Here is a 12,397-nt window from a genome sequence, read left to right as displayed (position 1 = left end):
ACATGCACATGATATGTATAAAACTGGAGATCGAGCAACGAGCTGTTTTCACATTAATAAGAAACTTTAACAGCAACCTATTGATATAGTGGATACAATTAAAACATAATTGTTACGTATATAAGGTTACAATGGCAGTTTGAAAAATCTTGTTATGTACATCAATCACTGCTTAACAGTGCACATGGAAAACATGATACTCGTTGTCGTTATTTCATGGACACGCGTGATCCTTAACGTCTTCTAAGCTTTTTCTTAATTTATTTTTTCGCAGATGCCAACTAAGTTGTGGTCATACTTACTAAATTCTAGGGCACAACATACATGCATCATAGCTAGTGAACATTTCCGCTTCTCATATTAAGATGTAGTCATACACACCATATGCACACCACATACACATTACGGAAAAAAAAATTCACAAATTTATGCAATTTTCACAAATTTTTTGCGTTTAGCTCAGATCTGTGAGCATAACATGTGCATGTCATGTACATGTCGTGTACATACAGTGTATAAGCAAGCTTAATACGAAGAGAGCGAATGAGTACGCAAAACAATTTCATCCATATCCTTCTCTCTTCCTTCTTTTCACTCAAATTTCTCTCTTTTCCCTCAAATTTATCTCTCCTCCAAAAGGCAACTGGCCTTTAATACGTTTTTTTTCATTTAATTGCAGCAAAAGCCAAACCCTATTTTAGTGCTTGTAAATTTGGATCGAAAAAGGGAGTAGAGGGAGGGAGAAGACAGGAGAAATGAAAACTCACATATAAATAAGAGAAATGATAAAAATAAAAATATATCAAAATTGAAGGATTTGGGTCTCCTCTAAGAAACACCAAACCAATCACTTCAACTCCAAAAATCCATCAATCAAAAAGCAAAATTAAGTAAACCCAATTCACAAAACCTACAAATGAAAAGGTAAAAATCGAAGAAGACGGGTGGGTTAGAGAGAGAGCTCTTGTGCATATTCGAAATGTAGAGAGAGAGAGAGAGAGAGAGAGATAGAGAGAGAGAGAGAGAGGTTGGATGAAGAAGATGTGTGTGTTAGAGAGAGCTCTTGGATGAAGAAGAGGTGGGTTAGGGTTCTTCGAATTGGAATTGGGCGAGAGAGCTCTCTCCTCTCTGTTTCTCTCTCTACAAAATGAGAAATGAAGGCTGAAATTTTTTGATAACCCATTTATATGGGAGGACAATTTGGTCATTTAAAGGTGTAGGAAAATCCTATTTCTATCCGATTTTTGTCAATGGCGTGTGGATGTCGTGTGCATATTTGAAACATCCTATTTCCCTACTTTTTAAGATGATCAATAATAATTGTTGCTGTAAATTGCGTTAAAAAGTGTGGGGATAGTTGGAATTGCATGTGTATGAAACACTCTTTTATTATTAGCACATGAATTTCTTTTATTATAAATTTAGAATTCAAGTGATTTTTAGAGAGGCAATTGAAAGTATTTTTTTTAAGAAGTACCTTACATGTGTTTCTTAAACGTTTCCCTATCAAAATGTATTTTTGTGGATAATTTATTTCACATTGATGAGGAAGAAATTTTGCATATACTTATAAGTAAGTTGATTTACTTTTCATATTGTCAATTGGTTTTATGGTGGAATCTTAACTTCCTCATAGCAAGTTGCCTCACGTGTGAAGCCCAATAGACACGTGTGTTTTATGACACTTCATTTATGTTGTCCACATGTTATGCTTGCAAATTCGTCATATGAGGAGGGGCATGTTGAGAATAAATATCACTTTGATGGGATAATGGATCTTACATGTGCTTAGAGGTTAGAGCATCTCTAAAAGAGTTACAAAAACATTTTTTTAAACGTGTCCTTTGCTAACTCATTTTGACACATCCCGACCTAAATCGAGGCATGTTGGTCGTCACGCGAGGGTGACGTAGCCATGTGCACAGTGCGGAAGCGATAGAGATATAAAGAAATACGAGTGAATAAAAACCAAACAGTACTAGCTAAGATAAAGTGCTAGTACGAGATTAAGTGTGAAATAAACAACTAGAGCATAAATAGCCTAAGTGCAGTCAAGCAGGACAAGTATTAATTATACAACACCCAAGGGTGATCCTACATTTATGATGTTCTATCAGAACCACCGTTGAAATCCCCGTGAGCCACCAAAGCACTTCTACCTAAAACCTGGAGAGACGCAAAACAGAAAGTGTGAGTGGGTAAAAACAAAGCTTTTCAAAATCATTTCATTTCTCAAAAGTTCTAACCCCTAGCCGTAAAACCTTTATAATTTCCCAAAAATATAATATATGCTATATCAAGAATCATGCTCAGGATGAAAATCCATAAAAATATACCATGCCAAAGTATCTTAATAAAATGCTATAAGTAATCCAATTAAAATGTATCAATGCCAGATATCATATCAGCTGGCTCCATCTAACATCACCTGCACGGCTGAGTATAGAGCTCATAACCAATCTCAATCATATCAAATTTTGCACACGAGTCGGAACCACCTAAAGTGGTATGTACGACAAGACTAGGTGTAAAATAAATATGCTCTAGTGCTACGATCACGTGAAGACTGTGTGAATGATCGCGGGTTACTATAAGTCGGAACCACCTATAATGGTCTGTACGATAAGCCTATGCACCTAACTTGGATCCAAGGTGAGCATATGGTGCTTGAGGTGAACATCACGTGAAGGACTGTGCCCTAACTCTGGGCGGGAGCACTAACACCGGGGTGCAGGTTTATGAGCTATCAATATATCACATCATCTTTCGTATAACTAAAGCAATCTCATATCTTTAATTTATGAACTTACCTGGCGCTTACCTGTGCGTCCGCAGCACCAATCATAAATATATGCAACTACTAATGCATAAATAAAATAGGCAAATACTTTGCATGACATTTCAAAACGTATAATAATTCAAATTCATTTTCTAGGAAAAATCTCAGGTATATAGGTATATACGGAAAGCCAAAAGCCCACTCACTGGTATGCCGAAAGGTCATAGCCCCCGAGCCTCGATTGATGGCGCTTGTCCTCAGGATAGGTCTCACCTATATGCGAAATAACTGAATAAACGTTATTTAAAGCACATATACAAAACTAGGAAATAACTTCTCATACAATTCTCAAATGAGGTGTTTGAATATACCAACGTGATATACTCAACACCACGAACGTCCCCATATTTTTAGAAAAAAATTCCGAGCACCCACGCGCCTGCCAAGGCACGGCCAGACTCGCGGCCCACACGCAGGCACGTGCCTGGCACACCAAACGGATTCCCTAACGGCGTTAGGGAATATTCTATCAAAAATCAAAATATGCCGTTATGTTTACCTGATGACGTCAGAATATTCCGTCAATTTTGACGAAATATTCTCCTCATCCTTCCGTAGGTCGTCGGAGCCCGACGCCGGTGCCACTGCTATCGCCGGAAACTGGAAAAATAATCAAACCTTAATATCTTCTTCGATTCTCAACCAAAATTCACGAAATTTATACCAAATTGAAACTTACAATGAGTAGAACAAAACCTTACCAATTTAAAGCCTTAAAATCTACGGAATCTCACCGGAAAAACCTCGATAATCCGGCCAAAATTTGAAACTTGCGAGCTAGGACTTCCCGACATCCAAAACACTCCAACTTTCTTCCCCGAGCTTTGTGAAGGTGTTTTAAGGCTTCCTATAACCTTAAAACTCCTAGAAAACTTCACAATCATGAGTGCTGAACAGTACTCCAGATCGAGGTTCTTGGGTTCTTGGGTTTTCGAGGGTTCACGTACCAAAAATGGTATAGAACAACTCCTGAACTTCCTAGGAGTTCAAAGGTGCCAACTACAACCTCAATCCGTGACTGGAAGTGAAGGTTGAAGGTTGTCTATACATTGTACGGAAAATGGATAAAAATTCGAGAGGGGGAGGAGAGAGAGAGTCAACGGGAGGGTGATAGTGAAGGTGTGTTTGTGTGTGGTCCAGGTTTGGCCAACCAAACCAAAAACAACTAAAACCTTAAGTTCTAATTGGGTACAAGTACTTAGGAAAGAAAATAATTGGTCCACAACACAACTTAAACCACACAACACCACAAACGTTTAAGGGTAAATTAGACATTTCACACCATTATAGAATATCTTTCGGGACGGGCTGTCACACATTTGACACTTTTATGCTACTTTAAAAATGGGGCCACTCTTTAACTAACTCTTTCACTTTAAAATATTAATATCTTTTTTTTTTTGGGTCAAATGATAGATTTTATTAAATTAGATGTTAGATTAGTCACCCACTCAGTTTGAACCCAAGTTGTCATGCAAGAACTCAACACTTTTCTACAACTATGGTAAATGACCACTTGCTAAAATGTTATTAATATCTTAACTTCATCTTATCTTGTGAAGCCTAAATTTTATTTTTAAACTCTTTACAAATATATCTTCTTCTTTTTTTATGCTAGCGAATAAAATATATATTGCAAAACTCAATTTGTTAATTTAAAGAAGTAGCAACTTACCTCGTATATTTACAAAATCGTTGCTAATTCTTTAATTTGGTAATTGGGTTACATTTGTTAGAGATGTATTTTTCCGACTTGACATAACAAATTACTATCTTTAGTTTGCGACCCAATTACTATATGTCTTGGAAATGCTTCAATTACTCCTCGTGTTACACATTAGTTTTACATTGAAATCTCTAGCTCTTTTTTTTTTAACCTCTTTTGAAAGTTGTTGATGCACAAAACCGGAGGTCTTGGAACAACGTAAATCCGATCGTGAATATGCAAGTAATGTAAATAACACAAGATGTATCGTGGTTCACCCCAAGGTTTGGGCTACGTCCACACTGGTTATGTATTTATCTGAGAGAGAGAGAGCTCTGAGAGGGAGAGCTTTGAGAGGGGGTGAGAGGGCCTAGGAATTAGCCTCTGAGGGTGAGAATGAGCCTTTCCCAATTGTGAAGGTGAGGGGTCATTTTATAGAATAAGGACTCCTCACTTATTACATATTTGCCCATTCCTTTATTACATAATTACATTTAAGTCCATCGAGTATTTATACGAGGTCTAAATACAAGGCCCTAAATATGGTATAAAAAGTAGTCCCCCACGTCTTCAGTTAAGAAAGTCTTTTGGCTGGAGACTTGAAATTCAGTCCATGTGTGGGCTGAAGTAACTAGATGCTGTCTTGAACTGATGCTCGGTATGAGGCGGTGCTCAATCTGAAATGATACTCAACTAGAAGTAGCACATGCTGCGAGACTGCTCGGCTCGTGGCTTATGTTGCCTTGGTTGGCTCGGCTTGTGGCGTTTGAAGGTGAGGTGAGGGGGTCCCTTTTATACAATAAGGACTCGCTCCTCAATACATAAATGATGGGCTAGAGTTGATGCTCGAGGCGAGGCGGTTGCTCAGTAAGCAGCGATGCTCTCTAATGGTGGTGAGGGAGTCCCTTTTATAGAATAAGGGCTCGCTCTTCAATACATAAGTGATGGGTTAGGAGTGATGCTCGCGGTGAGACGGTTGCTCAACTGGCGGCGTTGCTTTCTAATGAAGGTGAGGGAGTCCCTTTTATAAAATAAGGGATCGCTCCTCAGTACATGAATAATGGGTGCTCTCTAATGAAAGTGAGGGAGTCCCTTTTATAGAATAAGGGCACGCTCCTTAATACATAAATAATGGGCTAAGTCCCTCAAGTATTTTTCATGAGGCCCAGTTGAGGCCCAATATATGGTACATAATGTAGTCCCCCATGTCTTCGGTCAATAAAGTCTATTGGCTGGAGACTCCAAATTGAATCCACGTATGGGTCGAAGTGGCGGTTGTTTGGAGGCGGTATTTGTATGCCCTGCACTGAAGCTTTGTAGGTGAAGCTTTGCAGGTGAAGCTTTGAAGTTGGAGCTCTGTAAATGAAGTTTTTGAAGCTGATTGACATGAGTGATGCTCATGAATGTTTATGTTGATTGACATGAGTGATGCTCATGGATGTTGACATGAGTGATGCTCATGAATGTTTATGTATGATTGACATGAGTAATGCTCATTAATGTTTATGTATGATTGACATGAGTAATGCTCATGTATGATTTGAAGTATTGGGCGTACTTTTGATCACCTGGTTGGTGGCATGAAGGAGAGTACGGGTTGTATATTTCATCACCTGGTTGGTGACATGAATGGCTAGTTGCCAAATGATATTAGAGTATGGGTTGTACATTTCATCACCTGGTTGGTGGTAATAGCGGTAGGTTGCCGAATAATTTTTGGAGTACTGGGCGTACTTTTGGTCACCTGGTTGGTGATAATAGCGGCGGGTTGCCGAATAATTTTGGAAGTACTGGGCGTACTTTTGATCACTTGGTTGGTGGTAATAGTGGCAGGTTGCCGAATAATTGTGGAGTACTGGGCATACTTTTGATCGTCTGGTTGGAGCTATTTTGAGCTTATGGGCCTTCGCCCTCTACACAACATTCCAGCCGATTTATTTTGGGATTTGCCTTTTTTTTTTTTTTTTTTTAGTTACCCTCTGATGGGGTTTATACATATTACCCTATGATGGGGTTTATACAGATGTCTCTGAAAGATAAAAATAAATTACATTATTCTGGTGGGGTGTTTATTCCTTGCTTTCGCTTTCGTTTTCTCTTTTCTTTTCTGCTTTTGTTTCTCATGTGTTCCCTCATGATTCTCCTGTAAAACATAACAGCTACCTGGACAGCCTTGACACCACCCAGTTGCTTTTCTTGCTTTTCCTAAAGTGACAACTTGCACTTCCCTCTTTGGCCTTTGTTGGACAGCCTGGTCGTGCTCATCACTCCTCTTTTTTTTCTTTTCTTTTTCTTTTCCTTTTCCTTCTACTTTGCAGAGTGCAGATGGCACTCAAGTTCTCTGTTTCCCTTTCTGCTTTTGCCGACAAAAGCAGTGGATGATGTTGGTGCCACTGAAGATGCAGTGCAGCAAATATCAGCTAGACTAAGAACACAAGATTTACCAGTCTAAAATGCAACACCATCAGTATCCTCTCATCTCTTTATTACTGCTCTGCTCCAATTATACATATTTATAACAATTTTCCCTGCAGATGAGGGAAGTTGTAGACGATGTGGTCAAACTTGAGTGGGTCCACCGAATCTTTGGTTTCGAATTGAATTCACTGGCCATTGAAAAACTCAACCCAACACATACTAATCCAGACTCTGCAGAACTCACAATTTCAATCCACTTATCCCTCCAAAGTTCTACACAAAATACTTCACACCAAGTTCATAATTGAGCTTGGATCGCAATTTCCCCGATTTACTCTTGGAAACGGTTCCAATGGTTTCAAGCTGTCGGATCCAGATACCCTTAACCGGAAACCAAAGGAACAGTTACTGCGCTGAAATACCCGACAAGGATCTGATCCGCCCGAAACTCAACGTCCCCGAAACGTTTCTATCGTAATGCTATGCGCTTTCGAACTTAGCATTTGCAGGCCTGATCCAGATGGGCCGTAGACCTGCCGGAGTTGTCGACCTTGAAAACCCGTGGGCCCGCAGCACGTCGTATACCGTTGTCTGCTTCGAATTTGAGCACGTGATCAATGAGAGCAGTAAGAGAAGGAAACAGAAGGTAAAGTGTGGCAGCGGGGAAGAACTTGAGAATCTGGGATTCAAGGGAGAGGGACTTGGCCTCGGAGAGAATGAAATCCGCTGCTTCACGGTACTGGGGATTTAAGTGAGCCGTGTTGATTCGGAGTTATCGTTTGGAACCGCAAGATTATCAGATCGTCGTCGGATTGTATGGCCGTTGATTTTGATGAGAGCAGCAGCAGAAAGAATGTGCAGAGATGGAGACGAAGTTCCATTTATTTTATTTTTTTTGCTTTTCTGAGAAGTGGAAAATGTGTGGGTTGTGGGGAAAAGCGTGAGTTCAAAGGCAGAGAGAGAGAGAGAGAGAGAAGAAACTGTGGTTGAGTTTTGGAGTTTTCCTTTCTGCATTTTTGAGATATGGGTTTTGCAGCGACTTTGGTTTTTGGGTTTGTGTGATTTTGCATATTCACGGTGAAGATGAAAAAATGAAAGAGAACTGACATAACTTTTTGTGTCGATTCCCACAGACGGCGCCAAATGTTGATGCACAAAACCGGAGGTTTTGGAACAACGTAAATCCGACCGTGAATCTGCAAGAAATGTAAATAACACAAGATGTATCGTGGTTCACCCCAATGTTTAGGCTACGTCCACACTGATTATGTATTTATTTGAGGGATGAGGTGAGTGAGGCAGCTCTGTAATGTGAGAGCTTTGAAAGGATGAAGGAGCCTTAAGAAATGGCCTCCGAGGGTGAGAATGAGCATTTCCCAATTGTGAGGGTGAAATGTCCTTTTATAGAATAAGGATTCCTCACTTATTACATATTCGCCCCTTCCTTAATTATATAATTACATTTAAATCCCTCGAGTATTTATACGAGGTCTAAATACAAGGCCCTAAATATGGTATAAAGAAAAGTAAATCTCAAACATTCTCCTACCAATTTATTTTTGCAAATAAACATTCCCCTACCAAACTACCACCAAATCACATACAGATGGTGGGCTGGTTGAATGGGCTTTAGACAAACCAACATCAACCTCCTTAGTGGGCCGGTAAGTTGTCACTTTCGTCAACCGACACTCTCCATCGACAGCTCCACCCCACATTCCTCCACCACGGGGCCTCCGGCTTTCCCCTCTCCTCTGCGTTTCACTCACTCCACCAATTTCCTCCCACATCTCAGTCCCTCCCTCATCCGACAGTCTCACACACACAGAAGCAAAACGCCAACAAGAAAGCGCTTTTTCCAACCGCCAGTCCAACTGTCACACCGCCACATACATTCCACATTGCCGCTTCCCCGAAAAGCCAAAAGCACCTCCCAAAATGAACAGACTATCCTCGTCGTCCGAGGACGACGACGATCGCCAAAACCTAATTGACCAAAACGACAGAAAGCTCCCCACCCCTCGATCCACCGCCGCCGCCGCCGCTTTCCACATCGCCGACGACTACGACGACATCGACAGCAACAGCAACAATCGCAGCTACAACCACCACCAATTACGACGCCGCTTCACGTTCCTCAAGCTCGGCGACCTCTTCAACAAGCGATCCTTCGTCGTCCTCGCGATCTTCGTCCCTACCTTCTTCATCATCCTCTTCTTCGTTACGGACATAAAAGCCCTCCTCTTCACCGCCGGAAACTTCTCCTCCCCCCCCTACGACTCCGCCTCCGGTAAGCTCCGGGAGTCCGAGCTCCGCGCCCTCTACTTGCTTAAGCAGCAGCAGGTAAGCCTCTTCAATCTCTGGAAACAAACACTCCCCAATCCCACTAATTCTAGTAATTCCACTTCCAATCACTCCGATTCCACCCAAATCCCGCTCCTCGACGATCTCAAATCCGCCGTCCTCCGTCAGATTTCAATCAACAGAGACATCCAGCAAGTCCTCCTATCTCCCCACCGCACCGGAAACTCCACGGAGCCTGATTTCCGGGATTTCGGAGATTTTGAAAACCCGAGTCTCGGCGATCGCTGTCGAACTGTGGACCAGCAATTCTCCCAGAGAAGAACGATTGAATGGAAACCCAATTCCAACAAGTATCTTTTCGCCATTTGCGTTTCCGGCCAAATGTCGAACCATTTGATCTGCTTGGAGAAGCACATGTTCTTCGCCGCATTGCTGAACCGGGTCCTGGTGATTCCCAGCCACAAAGTGGATTACCAGTTCAGCAGGGTGCTGGACATTGATCACATTAACAAGTGCTTGGGCAGAACGGTTGTGGTTACATTTGAAGAATTGGCTGAGAAGAAGAAGAATCACATCCACATTGATAAGTTTATCTGCTATTTCTTGCATCCAACGCCTTGCTATGTCGACAATGAGCATGTTAAGAAGCTGAAGGGAGCTGGGGTCTCGATGAATAAGCTCGAGTCGGCTTGGGTTGAAGACGTGAAGAAGCCAACCAAGAGGACTGTGCAAGATGTCCAGTCGAAATTTTCGAGTAATGATGATGTTATTGCAATTGGGGATGTTTTCTTTGCTGATTTGGAGCAGGAGTGGGTGATGCAGCCTGGAGGTCCTCTTGCTCACAAATGCAAGACTCTGATCGAACCGAGTAGGCTTATAATGCTTACTGCCCAGCGTTTTATTCAGACATTCCTTGGGAAGAACTTTGTAGCGCTTCATTTTCGGCGACATGGGTTTTTGAAGTTCTGGTACATTCTCTTGCTCCTGATTGTTTCCATAAAATGTAGATAGAGTAGAAACTTAGGCCTCGTGTGGTAGAGAGGATTGGCTTTGGTAGGACTATTCACCATATTGGAGGCATTTTAAAGGAAGAAATAGATGATAACTTCCTTATTTGTCCAGTGGTAGGATTAAAAGGGACAACTATTCTTCACGACTAACCTTCCAACTTGGACAAAATAAGGAATTTGTGTCTTTAAAATACCTTTAATATAGTGAATAGTCCTCCTACTCAAGCCAATCCTCTCTAAGAAACGAGGCCTTAGAGTACATATAATCGAGCTTTTTGGTTTCCTTAGAGGTAGCTGTGATATTGCATAAACATTCCTAGACTGTTCTGGAATGGCTAAATCTGAACATGCTTCCGACTTTAAATGATGTGATCTCTAGGCATCAAAAGTGCAAAACCATTGGCTATAAATTACCCAACTTTACTGGACTTAACGTTGAAACAGTTGGTCTTTTTAGGGAGATCGATGTGAGGGCTTTGGTTGTCACTTGTTAATTCAGAGTGTGATATCAATGCATCAGTATATAGTCCAATTACGGTGTGCTTTTCATAATCTGTGTCTTGTGAGATGTGGCATTAAAAGATTGGGTGCACGCTAGTAGAATTTTTTGTTGGGATGTATTTGTTTACTGCCTCTAATTCCTTCCTTATTTTCCAGCAATAATAAACAGCCAAGTTGCTTTTACCCCATTCCCCAAGCTGCGGATTGCATCACTCGGGTGGCACAAAGGGCAAATGCAGCAGTCATATATCTTTCGACAGACGCGGCTGAAAGTGAAACTGGTTTGTTGCAGTCACTAGTTGTGGTGAATGGAAAGACTGTACCACTTGTTAAACGGCCTGCACGAAATTCAGCTGAAAAATGGGATGCTTTATTATACAGACACGGTATCGAGGGGGATGCTCAGGTAGATTATGCTATCATTTTAACATTCTATGGCTGAATTAGGGTGCATTCTGTTAGTATACAGTGTATCGCCACTGCTTAAGAGCCATGTAGCTTATATGCCTTTATCATGTTTTGTAGGTAGAAGCTATGCTGGATAAGACAATATGTGCAATGTCAAGTGTTTTCATTGGAGCATCTGGATCCACCTTCACGGAGGATATCTTGAGGCTCCGGAAGGATTGGGGATCAGCATCATTGTGTGATGAATACCTCTGCCAAGGTGAAGATCCGAACTTTATAGCAGAGAACGAATGAAGAAATAGTATATTCATTGTTTGAGGATTGTTGTTATTCTTTGTGGTTTAACCTGCGTACGTCGTATGCTTTCTGATTAGTTGTAGGTTTACCCTGAAATTAATTGACATGTATATTAGTGTATGATATCGGCATCTGCATTTAGAAAATGAGATTTGTTTTGCCTACCTCATTTTCTTTCTCTCATTTAGCTCAATGATAAATGAGTAGATGTATGCACACGGTGCTTGCGTATAAAGTGTTGAAACTGCGAAAATTCTACGATGCATCATTGTATTTGCATACATTGTGCTGTATAATCCTTTGGACCGTCATATACGATGGTTTATCGTCTAGATCTAACCGTCCATTGATGCGAAAAACGCTTGAAACTGTTGGGGGTTATCAAACACACCCACTTTTATTTATGTGCTAGTGTTGGTATTTCTCCAGAGCATAACAGGCACACTGCAATGACCAATTTGTCGATTTTTTTGTCGTAAACTTTGCTTAAAAAAAACTTGTGACAGCAAAAAGATGTGATTAATTATGACATAGCAGCAGTTTCATATCAAAATCATGGATGCCAGATCAATTTGAGATGAAACAAAATTGGAACATTCGAATTAGAATTTGGAATTGGAATTAAATCCGAACAGTTGCCAAATTGGAAAAGAAAATAAAAGCAGGGATATTGGAGTGAGGTGGTAAATTAGTCACCAGCCAAATCCATCACTCACCACTCCAACCTTAAAACCTTTAGTAAGCAAACAAAAGTATGGCATGTATATTTAATTGGGACGAGAAAAGTCATAAATCAATGAAGAATATGGGTATAATAATATTTACTATTATTTTATGGAGATTTTTCATGAAAATATCAAAATGATTGATTGTGGACAAATCCAATACCAATTCTATTGATTTCAAATCTTAAAA

General features: G+C 40.7%; 1 protein-coding gene across 1 annotated transcript; it reads left to right on the top strand.

The window, feature by feature from the left end:
* Positions 1-8,652: 8,652 nt before the first annotated feature.
* LOC103443616 (O-fucosyltransferase 36) lies at positions 8,653-11,646 on the top strand. The gene is made up of 3 exons (XM_008382494.4): positions 8,653-10,234; positions 10,934-11,183; positions 11,303-11,646. The coding sequence occupies exons 1-3, from the start codon at positions 8,901-8,903 to the stop codon at positions 11,477-11,479; spliced, it is 1,761 nt and encodes a 586-aa protein (XP_008380716.3). The 5' UTR covers positions 8,653-8,900; the 3' UTR covers positions 11,480-11,646.
* The last annotated feature ends 751 nt before the right edge of the window (positions 11,647-12,397 follow it).

The sequence above is a fragment of the Malus domestica genome, chromosome 09, assembly GCF_042453785.1.
Source record: "Malus domestica chromosome 09, GDT2T_hap1".
Lineage (NCBI taxonomy): Eukaryota > Viridiplantae > Streptophyta > Magnoliopsida > Rosales > Rosaceae > Malus > Malus domestica.
The sequence above is the reverse complement of the archived record's forward strand: the minus strand, read 5'-3'. Positions and strand labels throughout refer to the sequence as shown.